Genomic DNA, 22,573 nt, shown 5'->3' with positions numbered 1-22,573 from the left:
CCCCACCTGCCGGGCTTCACCGAGCTGCAGCACCAGGCTTCGGGCCCACCCGCGCTGTACTTCCGGCCCGCAGTACGGCAGGCGCGGCGTCACTTCCGACTCCCTGTACGGCAAAATGCACCTCCCTGTCAATCAATGCACCTCCTGTCAATCAATGCACAATCTCTCAATCAATGCACCTGCTGTCAATCAATGCACAATCGATGCACCTCCTGTCAATCAATGCACTTCCTGTCAATCAATGCACCTCCTGTCAATCAATGCACAATCTCTCAATCAATGCACCTCCTGTCAATCAATGCACCTGCTGTCAATCAATGCATGTCCTGTCAATCAATGCATCTCCTGTCAATCAATGCACAATCAATGCCTCTCCTGTCAATCAATGCATGTCCTGTCAATCAATGCACCTCCTGCCAATCAATGCATAACCTGTCAATCAATGCACCTGCTGTCAATCAATGCACCTCCTGTCAATCAATGCACAATCTCTCAATCAATGCACCTGCTGTCAATCAATGCACCTCCTGTCAATCAATGCACAGTCTCTCAATCAATGCACCTGCTGTCAATCAATGCACCTCCTGTCAATCAATGCACAATCAATGCATCTCCTGTCAATCAATGCATGTCCTGTCAATCAATGCGCCTCCTGCCAATCAATGCACAACCTGTCAATCAATGCACCTGCTGTCAATCAATGCACCTCCTGTCAATCAATGCACAATCAATGCACCCCCTGTCAATCAATGCATCTCCTGTCAATCAATGCACAATCTCTCAATCAATGCAACTGCTGTCAATCAATGCACCTCCTGTCAATCAATGCACAATCTCTCAATCAATGCACCTGCTGTCAATCAATGCACAACCTGTCAATCAATGCACCTCATGTCAATCAATGCACACACTGTCAATCAATGCACCTCCTGTCAATCAATTCACCCCCTGTCAATCAATGTACCTCATGTCAATCAATGCACCTCCTGTCAATCAATGTACCTCCTTTTCAATCAATGTACCTCCTGTCAATCAATGCACCTCCCTGTCAATCAATGCACAACCTGTCAATCAATGCACCTCCTGTCAATCAATGCACACACTGTCAATCAATGCACCTCCTGTCAATCAATTCACATCCTGTCAATCAATGTACCTCATGTCAATCAATGCACCTCCTGTCAATCAATGTACCTCCTTTTCAATCAATGTACCTCCTGTCAATCAATGCACCTCCCTGTCAATCAATGCACCACCTGTCAATCAATGCCCACCCTGTCCATTAACCAGGATAAGAACTCTGGAGGGAGCAGCGTGCAGGATTACAACAATAAAAATAATTGGAAGTTTGATAACTGCAGAACAAACTTGAAATGTTTTGCATTTGAAACTAACCGGCCAAAATGTAAACTGGCAAAACACTCCGACAGTGCGAGAAGCCGGATTCACTCTTTAATCCTGTTTATGTATTGAATGCTTTAATTGTTGCACAAACACAACACAATGGGCAGGAACGGGAGCCTTGTGTTAAGGGCCAGGATTTCTGCTCCATTCAGCAGTGCCACACACAATCTCCCCCGCACTTCCTGTCCCGCACACACACACACACACACACACAGCTTCCCCCGCACCTCACAGCCAGACCTTTCCTGCAGATGCATCCGGTCCCTGCCACCTCCTCAAAGCAGCAAGCTCGCCGACCTGGAGCACTCGGGCACGAACAATGCCAACGCCTCGCTGTCTCCCATCATCTCGTCCCCGCAGAGTCCTGCCAGGCACGCTGATAGAAACATAGAAACATAGAAAATAGGTGCAGGAGTAGGCCATTCAGCCCTTCTAGCCTGCACCGCCATTCAATGAGTTCATGGCTGAACATGAAACTTCAGTACCCCATTCCTGCTTTCTCGCCATACCCCTTGATCCCCCGAGTAGTAAGGACTACATCTAACTCCCTTTTGAATATATTTAGTGAATTGGCCTCAACTACTTTCTGTGGTAGAGAATTCCACAGGTTCACCACTCTCTGGGTGAAGAAGTTTCTCCTCATCTCGGTCCTAAATGGCTTCCCCCTTATCCTTAGAATGGTGCCAGAGGCAGCCCACTGATTACCCAGAGAGTGGCGAGCGTGTGGAACTCGCTGCCACAGGGAGGGGTTGAGGCGAATAGTATCGATGCATTTAAGGGGAAACTGGATAAACACATGAGGGAGAAAGGAATAGAGGGATATGGTGATGGGGTGAGATGGAGAGGGGTGGGAGGGGGCTGGTGTGGAGCATAAACCCCGGCACGGAGCGGTGGGGCCCAGTGACCTCTTTCTGTGCCGTACACAGGGCACAAGTCAGGAGTGCGATGGAACACTCTCCACTTTGCCTGGATGAGTTGCAGCTCCAACAACACTCGAGAAGCTCGACACCATCCAGGACAAAGCAGCCCGCTTGATTGACACGCTACCCACCACCTTCAACATTCACTCCCTCCACCACTGGCGCCCCCTGGCCGCAGTGTGCACCATCTACAAGATGCACTGCAGCAACTCGCCAAGGCTTCTTCGGCAGCACCTCCCAAACCCTCGACCTCTACCGCCTAGAAGGACAAGGGCAGCAGGCGCATGGGAACACCACCACCTCCACGTTCCCCTCCCAGTCACACACCATCCCGACTTGGAAATATATCGGCCGTTCCTTCATCGTCGCTGGGTCACAATCCTGGAACTCCCTCCCTAACAGCACTGTGGGAGCACCTTCACCACACGGACTGCAGCGGTTCAAGAAGGCGGCTCACCACCACCTTCTCGAGGGGCAGTTAGGGATGGGCAATAAATGCCAGCCTTGCCAGCGACGCCCACATCCCAGGAACAAATTTTTTTAAAATTCTCACACAGCACGAGTTATTTTGTAAAAAATCTTTCCTGGGATCGTCTCCTAAGACAGGGTCGTGCCTTTGACCTCCTGGAGCAGGGGCGCAAACCCACGCCCGCCCTAATCGACAGCAGCTTTCCCCCGGTCTCATTGTACGCAGTCCCGTGGACTGATACGGTGAGAACAAACACAATGGGGTGTGGGAGCATCGCTCCTTAAAGAAGCAACAGGACCCGGGTTCATGGACAGGACAGCGGACACACACTGACCATCGGTCCCCGGCCTCTCGGGCTCGGAACCCCCCCCCTAAGGACCGAGCACCCAAACAGAGCTCTGCATTTATATAGCGCCTTTAATGTTGTCAAACTGATTCCTGGGATGGGAGGGGATTGTCCCATGAGGAGAGATTGAGCAGACTAGGCCTATATTCTCTCGAGTTTAGAACAATGAGAGCTGATCTCTGTGGTGTATGAAATGATACAATGAACTCCGTACTGTGAGCCAGTGAGCAGGTGTAATTGGTCAGTCTTTAATGGCTTCCAGAAGTGACAATGCGAAGGTGAAGTTCAGGTTATATACCGGGCCCAGCACGAGTGTACCTATTGTTGTGTCTTGAATAAAGAGTCAGACTAGATACTACAAGCTCAAAGTAAGTATGACCGTAGGCCTTTATTACAGATCTCAGAGTGCCTCTCCAGCCTGTGAGGCCTCCTTATATACAGGTGCCCCCAAGGGATTGTGGGATCCCTTGGGACTCCAGGGGACAAGCCCTCTGGTGGTTAGACATGGCATTTACAGGTTAACATACATAACACCTATGACCCTCGGACCTCCAACAGTAGTGCCCCCTGTTGCAATCTCATTGAGACGCACACAATTCTTACAGGGCTGGATAGGATAGATGCAGGGAGGATGTTTCCCCCGGGCTGGGGAGTCTAGAATCAGGGGTCACAGTCTCAGGATAAGGGGTCGGCCATTTAGAACTGAGATGAGGAAGAATGTCTTCACTCAGAGGGTGGTAAATCTTTGGAATTCTCTGCCCCAGAGGGCTGTGGAGGCTCAGTCGTTGAGTATATTCAAGGCTGAGATCGATCGATTTTTGGATGTTAAGGGAATCGAGGGATATGGGGATAGTGCAGGAAAGTGGAGTTGAGGTGGAAGATCAGCCATGATCTTATTGAATGGCGGAGCAGGCTCAAGGGGCTGAATGGCCGACTCCTGCTCCTAATTCTTCTGTTCTTATGTAACCCATTGACGCACCGACCGTCTGCTTACTGTTGGAAAGGTGGAGGTCACTCCTGGAGCTGCCCCGGGTGTGACTGAGTGTGGGGACCTAGCAGCCCAGCCCAGGGAGACACCATGCTACAGGGGCCATTGGGATGTCCAGAAATGTCGGCACGCTTCCCACTCTCCCTCAGGATGTGCAGACAAGAATTAGTCAGCAATTCACTTCTGGCAGCAAAGCCGCCTCAGAAGGAGAGGTGCCGTCACACTCAGCCCGACCCCAGAATCATCAGTGTGGGCAATCTGCCCTCAGGCCAAGAGTATCGCTGCAGCAGGGGTCAGCGACCCCAGAACCACCCTGTCCACGCTTCCATCGGGGTCATCCCGTCAGGGTCACAATCACACTGAGCATCGGTCACTCCTGCTGCAGGTCATTCTGACCTTCGGTCACTCCTGCTGTGGGTCAGTCTGACCATCGGTCACTCCAATTGTGGGTCACTCTGACCATCAGTCACTCCCGCTGTGGGTTACTCTGACCATCGGTCACTCCCGCTGTGGGTCACTCTGACCATCGGTCACTCCCGCTGTGGGTCACTCTGACCATCGGTCACTCCCGCTGTGGGTCACTCTGACCATCGGTCACTCCCGCTGTGGGTCACTCTGACCATCGCTCACTCACACTGTAGGTCACTCTGACCATCAGTCACTCCCACTGTTGGTCACTCTGACCATCAGTCACTCCCACTGTGGGTCACTCTGACCATCGCTCACTCCCGTTGTGGGTCACTCTGACCATCGGTCACTCCCATTGTGGGTCACTCTGACCATCGCTCACTCCCGTTGTGGGTCACTCTGATCATTGGTCACTCCCACTGTGGGTCACTCTGACCATCGCTCACTCCCGTTGTGGGTCACTCTGATCATTGGTCACTCCCACTGTGGGTCACTCTGACCATCGCTCACTCGCGTTGTGGGTCACTCTGATCATAGGTCACTCCCGCTGTGGGTCAGTCTGACCATCGCTCACTCCCGCTGTGGGACATGACTGACCATCGCTCACTCCCGCTGTGGGTCACTCTGACCATCAGTCACTCCCGCTGTAGGTCACTCTGACCATCAGTCACTCCTGCTGTGGGTCACTCTGACCATCGGTCACTCCTGCTGTGGGTCACTGTGACCATCGGTCACTCCCGCTGTGGGTCACTGATCATTGGTCACTCCCACTGTGGGTCACTCTGATCATCTGTCACTCCCACTGTAGGTCACTCTGACCATCGGTCACTCCCACTGTAGGTCACTCTGACCATCGGTCACTCCCACTGTAGGTCACTCTGACCATCGGTCACTCCTGCTGTGGGTCAGACTGACCATCGGTCACTCCTGCTGTGGGTCACTCTGACCATCGATCACTCCCACTGTGGGTCACTCTGACCATCGGTCACTCCCACTGTAGGTCACTCTGACCATCGGTCACTCCTGCTGTGGGTCAGACTGACCAGCGGTCACTCCTGCTGTGGGTCAGACTGACCATCGTTCACTCCCACTGTGGGTCACCCTGACCATCGGTCACTCCCACTGTATGTCACTCTGACCATCGGTCACTCCTGCTGTGGGTCAGACTGACCATCGGTCACTCCTGCTGTGGGTCAGACTGACCATCGCTCACTCCCACTGTGGGTCACTCTGACCATCAGTCACTCCCACTGTGGGTCACTCTGACCATTGGTCACTCCCACTGTGGGTCACTCTGACCATCGGTCACTCCCACTGTGGGTCACTCTGACCATCGGTCACTCCCACTATGGGTCACTCTGATCATCGGTCACTCCCACTGTGGGTCACTCTGATCATCGGTCACTCCCACTGTGGGTCACTCTGATCATTGGTCACTCCCACTGTGGGTCACTCTGATCATTGGTCACTCCCACTGTGGGTCACTCTGATCATCGGTCACTCCCGCTGTGGGTCACTCTGACCATCAGTCACTCCTGCTGTGGATCACTCTGACCATCGGTCACTCCCGCTGTGGGTCACTCTGACCATCAGTCACTCCCGCTGTCGGTCACTCTGACTATCGGTCACTCCCGCTGTGGGTCTCTCTGACCATCGTTCAGTCCTGCTGTGGGTCACTCTGACCATCGGTCACTCCCACTGTGAGTCACTCTGACCATCAGTCACTCCCGCTGTGGGTCAGACTGACCATCGGTTACTCCCGCTGTGGGTCAGACTGACCATCGCTCACTCCCGCTGTGGGTCACTCTGACCATCAGTCACTCCCACTGTCGGTCAGACTGACCATCAGTCACTCCCACTGTGGGTCACTCTGACCATCAGTCACTCCCACTGTGGGTCAGACTGACCATCAGTCACTCCCACTGTGGGTCACTCTGACCATCAGTCACTCCCACTGTGGGTCAGACTGACCATCAGTCACTCCCACTGTGGGTCAGACTGACCATCAGTCACTCTCACTGTGGGTCACTCTGACCATCGGTTACTCCCACTGTCGATCAGACTGACCATCGCTCACTCCCGCTGTGGGTCACTCTGACCATCAGTCACTCCCACTGTCGGTCAGACTGACCATCAGTCACTCCCACTGTGGGTCACTCTGACCATCGGTCACTCCCACTGTCGGTCAGACTGACCATCACTCACTCCCGCTGTGGGTCACTCTGACTATCGGTCACTCCCGCTGTGGGTCATTCTTATTGTGTCTGTAAGCACTCGAGTAATGACTCCGCGAGGTAAGGTATTGCACTTGAACTGTGGTGACCTTAGTCCATTTATTACAGCTCCTGAGTGAGGACACAGTATGGTGAGCTCTCTTTTATACCTGGTTACCTGTCGTGTACAGGTGACCCCGAGGTCTCCACCAGTTGCACCCTCTGGTGGTACAGGCATAGTGTATACAGTGTGAAGGTACATCCAGTCGTCTTATGTAACTGTGCATTGAGTGTACAGGGAGTATACTTATATTGTACATACACAACAACTCTGACCATTGGTCATCGCACTGTGGGTCACTCTGACCATTGGTCACTCCCACTGTGACTCACTCTGACCATTGGTCACTCCTGCTGTGGGTCATTCTGACCATTGGTCACTCCTGCTGTGGGTCACTCTGACCATTGGTCATCGCACTGTGGGTCACTCTGACCATTGGTCACTCCCACTGTGACTCACTCTGACCATTGGTCACTCCTGCTGTGGGTCATTCTGACCATTGGTCACTCCTGCTGTGGGTCACTCTGATCATCGGTTACTCCTGCTGTGGGTCACTCTGATCATCGGTTACTCCTACTGTGGGTCACTCTGACCATCGGTTACTCCCGCTGTGGGTCACTCTGACCATCGGTCACTCCCGCTGTGACTCACTCTGACCATCGGTCACTCACGCTGTGACTCACTCTGACCATCGGTCACTCCCGCTGTGACTCACTCTGATCATCGGTCACTCCTGCTGTAGGTCACTCTTGCTGTGGGTCACTCTGACCATCGGTCACTCCTGCTGTGTGTCACTCTGATCATCGGTCACTCCCGCTGTGGGTCACTCTGACCATCGGTCACTCCTGCTGTGACTCATTCTGATCATCGGTCACTCCTGCTGTGGGTCACTCTGACCATCGGTCACTCCTGCTGTGGGTCACTCTGACCATCGGTCACTCCTGCTGTGGGTCACTCTGACCATCGGTCACTCCTGCTGTGGGTCACTCTGACCATCGGTCACTCCTGCTGTAACTCACTCTGACCATCGGTCACTCCTGCTGTGGGTCACTCTGACCATCGGTCACTCCTGCTGTGGGTCACTCTGATCATCGGTTACTCCCGCTGTGGGTCACTCTGACCATCGGTCACTCCCGCTGTGACTCACTCTGATCATCGGTCACTCCTGCTGTGGGTCACCCCAAACACCTGAATGGGCGGACATGTGGCAGATGAAATTTAAATCAGAAAAGTGCAAAGTGATACATTTTGGTAGGAAGAATGACGAGAGGCAATATAAACTAGAGGTTACAATTCTAAAGGGGGTGCATGAACAGAGAGACCTGAAGGGTATGTGTGTGTACAAATCGTTGAAGGTGGCAGGGCAGGTTGAGAATGCAATTAAAAAAAGCTTACAGGATCCTGGGCTTCATAAATAGAGGCACAGAGCACAAAAACAAGGAAGTTAGGATGAACATGTATAAATCCCTGGTTCGGCCTCAACTGGAGTATTGTGTTTAATTCTGGGCATCGCACTTTAGGAAGGATGTGAAGGCCTTAGAGAGGGTGCAGAAAAGATTTAAGGGAATGATTCCAAGAATGAGGGACTTTAGTTACATAGAGAGACTGGAGAAGTTGGGGTTGTTCTCCTTGGAGCAGAGAAGGTTGAGGGGAGATTTGATCGAGGTGGTCAAAATCATGAGGGGCCTGGACAGAGTAGATAGAGAGAAACTGTTCCCATTGGCGGAAGTGTCGATGTTATGTATGCAACCCCAGGCAACCTGTATAACACCGCCAATAGAGGGCGTACCTGTTGGAGTCCCAAGGGATCCCAGCATCCCTTGGGAGCCCTGTATATAAGCAGGCCTCCCACGCTGTATCAGCACTCTGGAGTCTGAATAAAGGAGCTAAGGTCACACTTACTCATTGTCGACAGTACTTAGTTGCATTACTTAATACTGAGCATAACAACTGGCGACGAGATAACGAACAACCACGCAAAAATGCAGAGAACTGTTGGTATCCTGGAGAAATTCTCAGAAGGGGACGATTGGGAGACCTTCGTGGAGCGGTTCGGCCAATACTTCGTGGCCAACGAGCTGGAAGGGGACGAGAACGCTGCCAAACGAAGGGCGATCCTCCTCACCCTCTATGGGGCAACAACCTATGGCCTCACGAAGAACCTTCTCGCTCCGGTGAAACCAACAACCAAAATCCTATGAAGAACTGTGTACGCTGGTCCGGGAACACCGAAAGCCGAAGGAGAGCGTTCTGATGGCAAGGTATCGATTCCACATATGTCAGTGGTCTGAAGGCCAGGACGTGGCGAGCTACTTTGTCGCACTAAGGCGCCTTGCAGGACATTGCGAACTCGGTGGATTCCTGGAGCAAATGCTAAGAGACTTTTTTGTGCTTGGCACTAGACACGAGGTTATCCTTCGCAAACTATTGACTGTTGAAACACCGAACCTGAGCAAAGTCATAACGATGGCCCAGGCATTTATGTCCACCAGCGATAACACCAAACGAATTTCGCAGCATAAAGATACATCGGCAAGTACTGTACACAAAGTAACGATGTTTTCAGGCAGGAATGCATATGGCAGAACGTACACGCCTGCAGCTGCACGACCTCAGGTGACTCAGAGTCCGCCATCAAGTGTGAATGCGAGGCAATTAACTCCTTGTTGGCACTGCGGAGGTGATCATCGAGCTCATCAATGCCACTTCAAACACTATGTGTGCAAAGGCTGTGGAACAATGGGACACCTCCAGCGAATGTGCAGACGAGCTGCAAACCCTGCAAACCACCACGTTGCAGAGGAAGACCGATCCATGGCGGATCAGGCTGAACTAGCGACTCAAACCGAGGAGGCAGAAGTGTACGGGGTACACATCTTCACCACGAAATGTCCACCGATCATGCTAAAAGTCGAACTGGATGGAATTCCAGTATCCATGGAACTGGACACGGGTGCGAGTCAGTCTATCATGAGCAAAAAGGCCTTCGACAGGCTGTGGTGCAACAAGGCACACAGGCCCAAGCTTAGCCCCATTCATACCAAGCGAAGAACTTACACTAAAGAGCTGATCCCTGTAATTGGCGGCGCAGCAGTAAAAGTCTCCAATGATGGAGCGGTGCATGAACTCTCACTATGGATTGTACCAGGAGATGGCCCCACACTGTTCGGCAGAAGCTGGCTGGGAAAACTGGGACGATATCCAAGCGCTCTTGTCCGTTGACGACCGCCTCATGTGCCCAGGTTCTGACCAAGTTCCTGTCATTGTTTGAGCCAGGCTTTGAAAGCTTCTCGGGGGTGCAGATCCACTTGGTTCCCGGTACACGACCCATCCACCACAAGGCACAGGCGGTACCATACATGATGCGAGAGAAAGTGGAAATTGAGCTGGACAGGCTGCAGCGAGAAGGCATCATCGCACCGGTGGAATTCAACGAGTGGGCCAGTCCGATTGTTCCGGTTCTCAAAGGCGACAGCACGGTCAGAATTTGTGGGGACTATAAAGTAACGATTAACCGTTTTTCGCTACAGGACCAGTATCCGCTACCCAAGGCAGACGACCTATTTGCGACGCTGGCAGGAGGAAAGACATTCGCCAAGTTGGACCTGACCTCGGCCTACATGACGCAGGAGCTGGCTGAATCTTCAAAAGGCCTCACCTGCATCAACACGCACAAAGGTCTGTTCACCTACAATAGATGCCTGTTTGGGATTCGATCGAACATGGAGAGCCTGCTAAAGTCGGTTCTGCGCACCGTGGTTTTCTAGGACGACAGACTGGTCACAGGTCGGGACACCATCGAACACTTGAAGAACCTGGAAGAGGTTCTAAGTCGGCTAGATCGCGTGGGACTCAGGTTGAAACACTCAAAGTGTGTTTTCCTGGCGCCAGAGATTGAGTTCTTAGGGAGAAGAATCGCGGCAGACGGCATCAGACCCACCGACGCCAAGACGGAGGCCATCAAGAACGCGCCGAGACCGCAGAACGTGACGGAGCTGTGGTAGTTCCTGGGACTCCTCAACTATTTCGGTAATTTCCTACCCAGGTTAAGCACCTTGCTCGAACCCTTACATGTGTTGCTACGCAAGGGAGACGACCAGGTATGTGGGAATTCACAAGGGGCTGCCTTTGAGAAAGGAAGAAATTTGTTATGTTCCAACAAACTGCTTGTTTTGTATAACCCTTGTAAAAGATTAGTGCTAGCTTGCGATGCGTCGACATACGGGGTCGAAAGTGTGTTACAACAAGCTAATGAATCGGGAACATTGCAACCGGTCGCCTATGCGTCCAGGACTTTGACCAAGGCCGAAAGGGCCTACAGCATAATTGAAAAATAAGCTCTGGCAAAAAATGCACCAGTATCTGTTTGGTCTCAAGTTTGAGCTAGAAACTGACCATAAGCCGCTCATATCGCTATTCTCTGAGAGCAAAGAGATTAATACCAATGCCTCTGCTCGCATCCAAAGATGGGCGCTTACACTGTCTGCATATAACTATGTAATTCGCCACAGACCAGGCACAAAGAACTGCGCTGATGCTCTCAGTTGACTACCATTGCCCACCACCGAGATGGAAATGACACAACCTGCAGACTTGCTCTTGGGTGATGGATGCATTCGAAAACGAAAAGTCACCCGTTACGGCCCGCCAGATCAGGACCTGGACCAGCCAGGATCCTTTACTGTGCCTTGTAAAAAAACTGTGTCCGCCATGGGAGCTGGTCCAGCGTCCCAGCGGAGATGCATGAAGAGATTAAGCCGTTCCAACGGCGCAAAGATGAAATGTCCATACAGGCGGACTGTCTTTTGTGGGGTAATCGCGTGGTTTTGCCTAAGAAAGGCAGGGAAATGTTCATAGGTGACCTACACACTACCCACCCAGGCATAGTAATGATGAAAGCTATAGCCAGATCCCATGTGTGGTGGCCCGGCATCGACTCAGACTTAGAGTCGTGCGTGCGTCAATGCAACTGAGCAATGCACTTAGAGAGGCACCGCTAAGTTTGTGGTCATGGCCCTCCAAACCGTGGTCTAGGATCCACATTAACTTCGCAGGCCCGATCCTAGGCAAAATGTTTTTGGTTGTTGTGGATGCTTATTCAAAATAGATTGTATGTGTAATAAAGTCTGTAAGCACGTCCACTGCCACCATCGAAAGCCTACGAGCCATGTTTGCCACACACGGCCTGCCTGATGTCCTTGTCAGCGACAATGGGCCGTGCTTCACCAGTGCTGAATTCAAGGAATTCATGACCCGCAATGGGATCAAGCACGTCACATCTGCCCCGTTCAAGCCCGCATCCAACGGTCAGGCAGAACGGGCAGTCCAGACAATCAAGCAAAGCTTGAAATGCGTGTCGGAAGGCTCCCTGCAGACCCGCCTGTCCTGAGTCCTGCTCAGCTACCGCACTCGCTCACCGGGGTTCCCCCAGCCGAGCTGCTTATGAAAAGGGCGCTCAAAACAAGGCTCTCTCTTGTCCACCCTGATCTCCATGATCACGTCGAGGCCAGGCGGCATCAACAAAGCATGTACCATGATCGCACAAACTTGTCACGCGACACTGAAGTCAATGACCCTGTATTTGTACTCAACTATGGACGTGGTCCCAAATGGCTTGCTGGCACTATCATTGCCAAAGAAGGGAGTAGGGTGTTTCAGGTCAAACTGGCCAATGGACTAATTTGCAGAAAGCATTTGGACCAAACCGAACTGCGATTCACAAACAGCCACGAGCAACCCGATGAGGACACCACCAACTTCGAGCCTCCGATACACACACAAGTGGCAACCGACATCACGGTTGACCATGAAACTGAACTCACCATCCCCAGCAGTCCGCCAAGGCCGGCTGCCCAGCAGCCCAGTGAAGAGCCAACGAACTCACCCACACCTGCATTTGTACCGGGACGATCGACAAGGGAGCGCAAAGCCCCAAATCGTCTCACCCTGTAAATAAGTGTACTATTGTCTTTGGGAGGGAGTGATGTTATGTATGTAACCCTTGGCCACCTGTATAATGCCGCCACTAGAGGGCTTACCTGTTGGAGTCCCAAGGGATCCCAGCATCCCTTGGGAGCACTGTATGGGAGCAGGCCTCCCACGCTGTATCAGCTCTCTGGAGTCTGAATAAAGGAGGCAAGATCACACTTACTCATTGTCTACAGTACTCAGTTGTATTATTTAATTATGAGCTTAACAGTCGAGAACCAGAGGACGCAGATTTAAGGCGATTGGCAGAAGAACCAAAGGCGACACGAGGAAAAACCTTTTCACGCAGCGAGTGGTTAGGATCTGGAATGCGCTGCCTGAGAGGGCGGTGGAGGCAGACTCAATCGCGGCTTTCAAAAGGGAATTGGATAAGTGCCGGAAGGAAAAAACATTGCAGGGCTACGGGGAAAGGGCGGGGGAGTGGGACTGGCTGAGAGTTGGCACGGGCACGACGGGTCGAATGGCCTTTATCTGTCTGTCCGTCCATGTAACAACAATGAAACATTTTGCATTTCTGGTGCCCGGTGTGAGCACCGAGCATTGCCATGTCAGATCGCAGGTTGGTTACAGAGTAAAGCTCCCTCTAGTGAGAGTCAAATCTGCCAGCAGCGGATCACATGCCAGGTGTTGGCTTTGGCTCAGCGGCTATCAACCTTATCTCTGAATCAGAAGGTCATGAGTTCAAGGTACACTCCAGGCACTGAAACACATAATTCAAGCTGACACTCCCAGTGCAGTACAATACACCCAAATCTCACAAACTAATTTTTAACAAGTACCGAGGGAGCGCCACACTGTCGGAGGGGCAGTACTGAGGGAGCGCCGCACTGTCGGAGGGGCAGTACTGAGGGAGTGCCGCACTGTCGGAGGGGCAGTACTGAGGGAGCGCCGCACTGTCGGAGGGGCAGTGCTGAGGGAGCGCTGCACTGTCGGAGGGGCGGTACTGAGGGAGGGGCGGTACTGAGGGAGCGCCGCACTGTTGGAGGGACAGTACTGAGGGAGTGTCGGCAGGGCGGTACTGAGGGAGCGCCGCACTGTCGGAGGGGCAGTACCGAGGGAGCACCGCACTGTCGGAGGGGCCATACTGAGGGAACGTCGCACTGTTGGAGGGGCAGTACTGAGGGAGTGCCGCACTGTCGGAGGGACGGTACTGAGGGAGCACCGCACTGTCAGAGGGGCAGTGCTGAAGGAGCGCAGCACTGTCGGAGGGGCAGTACTGAGGGAGCACCGCACTGTCGGAGGGGCGGTACTGAGGGAGCGCTGCGCTGTCTGAGGTGCTGTCTTTCAGATGAGACGTTAAACCGAGGCCCCGTCTGCCCTCTCGGATGGGTGTTAAAGATCCGACAGACACTATTTGGAAGAAGAGCAGGGGGAGTTCTCCCAGGTGTCCTGGGGCCAATATTTATCCCTCGAGCAACATCACCAAAAGAACAGATGGGTCTGGGTCATTATTGGTGACTGTGGGAGCTTGCTGTGCGCAAATTGGATGCCCCCTCTCCTACATTACAACAGTGACTACACTTCACAAGTACTTGTTTGGCTGTGAAGTGCTTTGCGACGTCCCGAGGTGGAGACAGGCGCTATAGAAATGCAAGTCTGTTTTTTCTTTCCTTTGAAAGGCGATGTGCTGGTGTCGATGTCAGCACAACACGAGGAGACACTGGGGGAGCTGCCGTTAGCAGGGCTGCAGGACTATGGTCAGGTGAACGGTGTCGGGCTGTTCCCAGTGGCCGGCGAGGTGACACTGAGAGCACGTAGCTACACATGCTCGCGCCAACAATGAAACGGGTTTCGAAGGATCGGTGCGTTTTGCCTTCGCTGGCTAGACAGTGAGCCTGGCCTCGGGGAGTGCAGACAGGAATATTGGGTGCGGTGCATCGCAATCACAGAACTTCCCTTTCATCTCAATTAACTGCAGAAAAATTGGGCAGTATGACCAAAAAAGGAAAGACCATTATTTCTACAGCACCTGTCATCCTCAGGGCATCCCAAATGCTTCACACCCAGTGCAGTCACTGTTGTAATGTGGGAAACGCGGCAGCCAATTTGCGCACAGCAAGCTCCCACACACAGCAACATGATAATGACCCAGATCATCTGTTTTTGTGATGTTGGATGAGGAATAAATATTGGTCCCAGGACACCGGGGAGAACTACCCCTGCTCTTCTTCCAATAGTGCCGTGGGATCTTTTACGTCCACCTGAGGGGGCAGATGGGGCCTCGGTTTAACGTCTCATTCGCACAACGGCACCTCCGACAGTGCGGCGCTCCCTCGGTACCGCCCCTCCGACAGTGCGGCGCTCCCTCGGTACCGCCCCTCCGACAGTGCGGCGCTCCCTCGGTACCGCCCCTCCGACAGTGCGGCGCTCCCTCGGTACCGCCCCTCCGACAGTGCGGCGCTCCCTCGGTACCGCCCCTCCGACAGTGCGGCGCTCCTTCGGTACAGCCCCTCCGACAGTGCGGTGCTCCCTCCGTACCGCCCCTCCGACAGTGCGGCGCTCCCTCCGTACCGCCCCTCCGACAGTGCGGCGCTCCCTCGGTACCGCCCCTCCGACAGTGCGGCGCTCCCTCCGTACCGCCCCTCCGACAGTGCGGCGCTCCCTCCGTACCGCCCCTCCGACAGTGCGGCGCTCCCTCAGTACCGCCCCTCCGACAGTGCGGCGCTCCCTCGGTACCGCCCCTCCGACAGTGCGGCGCTCCCTCGGTACCGCCCCTCCGACAGTGCGGCGCTCCCTCGGTACCGCCCCTCCGACAGTGCGGCGCTCCCTCGGTACTGCCCCTCCGACAGTGCGGCGCTCCCTCAGTACCGCCCCTCCGACAGTGCGGCGCTCCCTCAGTACCGCCCCTCCGACAGTGCGGCGCTCCCTCAGTACCGCCCCTCCGACACTGTAGTTTAATTCCACATGCTCGGAGGTCCTGCCCTCTCCAGAACTGCTCACCTAAAGTTAATTTTTGCCAACAGCTGGCTGAGAACACACTTGCCTACGCCAGACTGTGGTGGGATTGCAGCCATATTTACACTAACTGTTGGCACGCAACCTGGCCCGAATGGACACACACGGCCACACAAAGCACGGCTGTGTGGGTCTGGGAAACCTTGCTGGCAGAGTGTGGCTGGCTGCTGAGGACTTTGGTGCTGCTCCTTGGCTGCTCCAGGGGATGAAGGAATCCCACGGTCACAGGTCACCTGTTCATTCATTCAGCTCACCACACACTCACACACCTCGCCGCTTCCCTGTAGTACAAGAGATTCATCCCACCCGGTGTGGGACTTGAGCCCCGGGGAGCGGGGTCTGGTGTGGGACTGAGCCCCAGGGAGGGGGAGTGGGGCCCGATGTGGGACTGAGCCCCAGGGAGCGGGGCCCAGTGTGGGACTGAGCCCCAGGGAGCGGGGCCCGGTGTGGGACTGAACCCCAGGGAGCGGGGCCCGGAGTGGGACTGAGCCCCAGGGAGCGGGGCCCGATGTGGGACTGAGCCCCAGGGAGGGGGAGTGGGGCCCGATGTGGGACTGAGCCCCAGGAAGCGGGGCCCGATGTGGGACTGAGTCCCAGGAAGCGGGGCCCGATGTGGGACTGAGCCCCAGGGAGGGGGAGTGGGGCCCGATGTGGGACTGAGCCCCGGGGAGGGGGGTTTGGTGTGGGACTGAGCCCCGGGGAGCGGGGCCCGGTGTGGGATTGAGCCCCGGGGAGGGGGGCCCGATGTGGGACTGAGCCCCAGGGAGCGGGGCCCAGTGTGGGACTGAGCCCCAGGGAGCGGGGCCCGATGTGGGACTGAGCCCCAGGGAGGGGGAGTGGGGCCCGATGTGGGACTGAGCCCCAGGAAGCGGGGCCCGATGTGGGACTGAGTCCCAGGAAGCGGGGCCCGATGTGGGACTGAGCCCCAGGGAGGGGGAGTGGGGCCCGATGTGGGACTGAGCCCCGGGGAGGGGGGTTTGGTGTGGGACTGAGCCCCGGGGAGCGGGGCCCGGTGTGGGATTGAGCCCCGGGGAGGGGGGCCCGGTGTGGGACTGAGCCCCAGGGAGGGGGAGTGGGGCCCGATGTGGGACTGAGCCCCGGGGAGGGGGGTTTGGTGTGGGACTGAGCACCGGGGAGCGGGGCCCGGTGTGGGACTGAGCCCCGGGGAGCGGGGCCCGGTGTGGGACTGAGCCCCGGGGAGGGGGGCCCGGTGTGGGACTGAGCCCCGGGGAGGGGGGCCCGGAGTGGGACTGAGCCCCGGGGAGGGGGGCCTGATGTGGGACTGAGCCCTGGGGAGGGGGGCCCGGTGTGGGACTGAGCCCCGGGGAGGGGGGCCTGATGTGGGACTGAGCCCCAGGGAGCGGGGCCCGGTGTGGGACTGAGCCCCGGGGAGGGGGGCCCGGTGTGGGACTGAGTCCCGGGGGAGTTATATTAATTGACCACCTTTGCTGTGGGAGATGAAGTGCTTTCCGCTGATTCCACTGGAGTGGGGTGCTTTGCACTCAGTCCCCTCCCAGGCAGCAGGGAGCCCGGGGCGGGGGCAGTGGGTGTGGCGCGGTTGTTCGGCCAGGGAGTGCCTCACCAGCCTTGTGCCGGGGGACCCTGTCCCTTTAAATCACTGCCTTGTCTCTCTGGATGCGATCAGCCGCTCCCACGTCACCGGAGGAAATGGCGAGCGGCTCCTGATAGGAGGGGGGACATCAATCAGAGGGAGCCGCACCCGGGACCCCCCCGAGCCAGATCCCCCACCACCCCTCCCCGGGGGAACCCCCAGAGCCGGGGGAGCCCCCCGCCGCCAGTGACGCGCCCAGAAAGTGACGAGAAAAGTTTGGGCAAAGTTTGCGGAAAGTTTGTGAAGTTTTTGTTGGCGGCGGCCGGAGCCCCGGGACACGGGCTGGGAGCGGGAGAGGGTTCGGGAGACCAGGAGCCGGCCCCCCCCCCCCGGACATTCCCAGCACCGGGAGCCGGGCCGGGCGGAGCTGGAATGCCGGAGGCAGGCGGACAGACTGAGACTGGCGGCTCAACATCGCACATCGCCCGAGGGCCCGCCGGCTGGGGTGAGCTGGGGCTGGAGGGAGGGTCTGGGGCTGTGTGAGAGAGAGGGAGGGAGGGAGAAGGGGGTTGTGTGTGTGTGTGTGTGTGTGTGAGAGAGAGAGAGAGAGAGAGAGAGAAAGAGAAAGTAAGGGGGCTGTGAGAGAAAGTAAGGAGGGAGAGAGAGAAGGGTTGTGTGTGTGTGTGAGAGAGAGAAGGGGGTTGTGTGTGTGTGTGAGAGAGAGAAGGGGGTTGTGTGTGTGTGAGAGAGAGAGAAAGTAAGGGGGCTGAGAGAGAAAGTAAGGAGGGAGAGAGAGAAGGGTTGTGTGTGTGTGTGTGTGTGTGTGAGAGAGAGAGAGGGAGGGAGAGAGAAGGGGGTTGTGTGTGTGTGTGAGAGAGAAAGTAAGGGGGGGGAGAGAGAAGAGGGTTGTGTGTGTGAGAGAGGGAGGGGGAGAAAGAAGGGGGTTGTGTGTGTGTGTGAGAGAGAAAGTAAGGGGGGGGAGAGAGAAGAGGGTTGTGTGTGTGAGAGAGGGAGGGGGAGAAAGAAGGGGGTTGTGTGTGAGAGGGAGGGGGAGAGAGAAGGGGGTTGTGTGTGTGAGAGAGGGAGGGGGAGAGAGAAGGGGTTTGTGTGTGAGAGAGAGAGAAAGTAAGGGAGGAGGGAGAGAGAGTGAGAGAAGGTGGTTGAGAGAGAAAGTGAGGAGAGAGGGAGAGAAAGTGAGGAGAGAGGGACAGAAGAAGGGAAGAGAGAAGGAGATAGAGAGGGTGTGAGAAAGAAACAGAAGGAGAGAGGGAGGGAGAGGGATAAAAGGTGGGACAAGTTTGGGAGTGGAGAGGAGAGGGTTTGCACTGAGTTCCCAGTGTTTGAAGGCAGTGGGGATGAGAATGTACTGTGACCCCTCATTTCCAATCGGCCTACTGTGAGCAAACACAGGGGGTTTGTTTCACAGACCCTGCCTTTCCCAGCCTGCCACTCTGGGCCATGCCTCCTGATTCCCTCTGATTGTTGCTGAAGCTGCCGCAGGCCTTCACACATACTGATCCCTGAACAAACACTGGGCCTCTGCTTCCCTCTCTCCCCGCCCATTTCCCCCAACTCATGGCTAGGCTGCACAGGGGCCTCTAGAGACCGGGCTGGGCCTTCCATGATGCAAGGTACTCTGTTGTAGGTTCAACAGGCAGCACACATTATCAACCCATGGAATTGTGCCGGAGTCTGTCTTGTTTGCTGCATCACAAGATCAGCATTGCTGAACACGTGTGCTGTACCTGCCCTGGGAGTGTTTGATGGGACAGTGTAGATGGAGCTTTACTCTATATCTAACCCCGTGCTGTACCTGCCCTGGGAGCGTTTGATGGGACAGTGTAGAGGGAGCTTTACTCTGTATCTAACCCCGTGCTGTACCTGCCCTGGGAGCGTTTGATGGGACAGTGTAGAGGGAGTGCAGCGTGCGGTAGCATTTCACTGCAGGGTGCTGCTGCAGGAGGGCGACGGCTGTGAAGCCAGGTCGCTGTTTGCAGTGCGGGCAGGCACAGCAGGAGGGGCGAAGGAGCGGTGAGAGTTTGTCGAGGGAAGTGACCGGGGCCCCAGGAGAGGCGTGAGTTCGGGGCCCAGAAGAGGCGAGGACCCAGGGGCAGCACAGACCAGCCCGCACTGCGATATGTGTGCGCACTAGGTCCGTGCAGCAGAGCTGGTCTCCAGTCGTCCTGGGTAACCCTTGCCACTGGACCAAGACCTAGCTCTGTCAAGCCCGTGTGGTGGCTGGTGTGCAACGGCCACCCCACGTAAAAAAAATCCACCCACAGGCATCTTCCACCCTTCAGGATGTAGTTCGGGATCCGGAATATTACGTCCTTCATTGAAACACTTGTGAACTCATCCCTTTTTGGCGTGGAAGCAAGTCATCCTCGTTTTGAGGGACTGCCTATGATGATGATGGTAGAGGGAGCTTTACTCTGTATCTATCCTCCTGTACCTGCCCTGGGAGTGTTTGATGGGACAGTGTAGAGGGAGCTTTACTCTGTATCTAACCCCCTGTACCTGCCCTGGGAGTGTTTGATGGGACAGTGTAGAGGGAGCTTTACTCTGTATCTAACCCCCTGTACCTGCCCTGGGAGTGTTTGATGGGACAGTGTAGAGGGAGCTTTACTCTGTATCTAACCCCCTGTACCTGCCCTGGGAGTGTTTGATGGGACAGTGTAGAGGGAGCTTTACTCTGTATCTAACCTCCTGTACCTGCCCTGGGAGTGTTTGATGGGACGGTGTAGAGGGAACTTTATTCTATAGCTGTGAGAAAGCAATTTATTAATTAAATGGGAAACGATTACAAAATGCTGCTGTACAGAGGGACCTGGGGGTCCTTGTGCTTGAAACACAAAAAGTTAGTATGCAGGTACAGCAACTGATCAGGAAGGCAAATGGAATGTTGGCCTTTATTGCAAGGGGGATGGAGTATAGAAGCAGGGAAGTCGTGCGACAACTGTGAGGCCACACCTGGAATACTGCATACAGTTTTGGTGTGTCTCTTTATTTAAGGAAGGATATACTTGCATTGGAGGCAGTTCAGGGAAGGTTCACTCGGTTGATTCCTGAGATGAAGGGGTTGTCTTAAGAAGAAAGGTTGGGCCTATACTCATTGGAGTTTAGAAGAATGAGAGGTGATTTTATTGAAATGTATAAGATTCTGAGGGGGCTTGACAGGGTGGATGCAGAGAGGATGTTTCCCCCTCGTGGGGAATCTAGAACTAGGGGGCATAGTCTCAGAATAAGGGGTCACCCATTTAAAACAGAGATGAGGAGGAATTTCTTCTGAGGGTCTTGAATCTGTGGAATTCTCTGTCCCAGAGAGCTGTGGAGGCTGGGTCATTGAATATATTTAAGGTGGAGATGGACAAATTTTTGAGTGATAAGGGAGTCGAGGGTTATAGGGAGCGGGGGGAAGTGGAGCTGAGGCCAGGGTTGGATCAGTCATGATCTCATTGAATGGTGGAGCAGGCTCGAGGGGCCGGATGGCCAACTCCTGCTCCTATTTCTTATGTTCTTATGATCTAATCCGTGCTGTACCTGCCCTGGAGTGTGTGATGGGACAGTGTAGAGGGAGTTTTACTCTCTATCTAACCTCGTGCTGTACCTGCCCTGGAAGCGTTTGATGGGACAGTGTAGAGGGAGCCTTTACTCTGTATCTAACCCCGTGCTGTACCTGCCCTGGGAGTGTTTGATGGGACAGTGTAGAGGGAGCTTTACTCTCTATCTAACCTCGTGCTGTACCTGCCCTGGAAGCGTTTGATGGGACAGTGTAGAGGGAGCTTTACTCTCTATCTAACCTCGTGCTGTACCTGCCCTGGAAGCGTTTGATGGGACAGTGTAGAGGGAGCCTTTACTCTGTATCTAACCCCGTGCTGTACCTGTTCTTCTTGCACCCATCCAACCTAATTCCGAGAGTCGACAGCTTCTCCTTCTGCCGCTAACCCTGGAAGTGAATTGCAGAGCCTCTCTAGTCTTGTAGCTGTGACCCCTGAACCCCTGGAATCGGCCTGGGCTATCTGACCCATCCCGTCTTAACAGTAAAGGCTTCTCTTGTACCGCTCCGTGATCGGCATTGTCTACTGGACAAGTTCCGCTGCTAATGAGTTTATAGTGAAGATTGAAATCCTGTGACTGTGAATCTGCTTTTGCCCTCCCCACATGCTGAGGTTTGCATCAGTTGTTGTAAGTTCACAGCTGATTTATAAATTCACCACTGGAATGCAAACTAAATGCAAACCGGGTAACTCAGGCTGGCGTTGCCATGGAAACCGGCTAGGCCCAATGGTCCCTGCCTCTGGGAGCACTCTGTGTGAACAGCCATGCTGGTCCTGTTACCCACAGCGAGACTCCCCAAGCCCCTCGGGCCTGTAAACATCACGTTAACGTCTCAATCACAGGGAATCCAATCAACATGGTGTTTTGCAGCGTAGTCTCGGCCGCAGTCTGACCTTGCTGCTCGCTTCCCTCCTGAAGGGCTTGAGGTCCGCAGGTGTTGGGAACTCTCAGCTGCCTCGGGCTTTTCCTCCCGTATGATGGGCTATTCCACTGTGGGGAACCTCACAGGCAAGCCTAGTCCTGTTCTCTTTTTCCCCCCCCCGCCCCCCAAATGTCCACCTACCCCCGGGCGTCACTGATCAGGAGCAGGAACCCTGGCTGATTTCCCCTCTCTCTCTAATCCAGGGGTCACTGGGCAGTGATCAGGAGCAGGAACCCTGGCTGATTTCCCTCTCTCTCTAACTCAGGGGTCACTGGGCAGTGATCAGGAGCAGGAACCCTGGCTGATTTCCCCTCTCTCTCTAATCCAGGGGTCACTGGGCAGTGATCAGGAGCAGGAACCCTGGCTGATTTCCCACTCTCTCTAATCCAGGGGTCACTGGGCAGTCATCAGGTGCAGTTACCCTGGCTGATTTCCCCCTCTCTCTAACCCAGGGGTCACTGGGCAATGATCAGGAGCAGGAACCCTGGCTGATTTCCCCTCTCTCTAATCCAGGGGTCACTGGGCAGTGATAAGAAGCAGGAGTCAGCCATACAGCCCCTCGAGCCTGCTCCACTATTCAATAAGATCGCGGCTGATCTGATCATGGACTCAGATCCACTTCCCTGCCCGCTCCCCATAACTCTTTACTCCCTTATCGCTCAAAAATCTGTCTATCTCCACCTTAAATATATTCAGTGACCCAGCCCCCACAGCTCTCTGCGGCAGAGAATTCCACAGATTTACAGCCCTCAGAGAAGAAATTCCTCCTCATCTCAATTTTAAATGGGC

At 54.8% G+C, this 22,573-nt stretch overlaps 2 protein-coding genes across 5 annotated transcripts in view; one reads left to right on the top strand and one right to left on the bottom strand.

The window, feature by feature from the left end:
- The window catches only part of LOC139232688 (protein INCA1), a 43,841-nt gene extending 22,611 nt beyond the window's left edge, over positions 1 to 21,230 (bottom strand). Inside the window, exon 1 of one of the 3 annotated variants that reach the window (XM_070863157.1) lies at positions 21,186 to 21,230. In XM_070863157.1, the coding sequence (XP_070719258.1) occupies positions 21,186 to 21,204 (19 nt within the window). In that variant the 5' untranslated portion in view covers positions 21,205 to 21,230. Of the gene's footprint in view, positions 1 to 6; positions 66 to 1,395; positions 1,537 to 21,185 lie in introns of those variants that run through there. The other 2 variants (XM_070863160.1, XM_070863158.1) reach the window with 2 other exon arrangements.
- The window catches only part of LOC139232695 (profilin-1-like), a 762,729-nt gene that overhangs the window by 256,540 nt on the left and 483,616 nt on the right, over positions 1 to 22,573 (top strand). The gene's annotated exons all lie outside the window — the stretch shown is intronic.

The sequence above is a fragment of the Pristiophorus japonicus genome, chromosome 20 (genome assembly GCF_044704955.1).
Source record: "Pristiophorus japonicus isolate sPriJap1 chromosome 20, sPriJap1.hap1, whole genome shotgun sequence".
In the NCBI taxonomy this organism is placed as follows: Eukaryota; Metazoa; Chordata; class Chondrichthyes; family Pristiophoridae; genus Pristiophorus; species Pristiophorus japonicus.
This window is presented reverse-complemented; position numbering and strand designations above follow the sequence as displayed.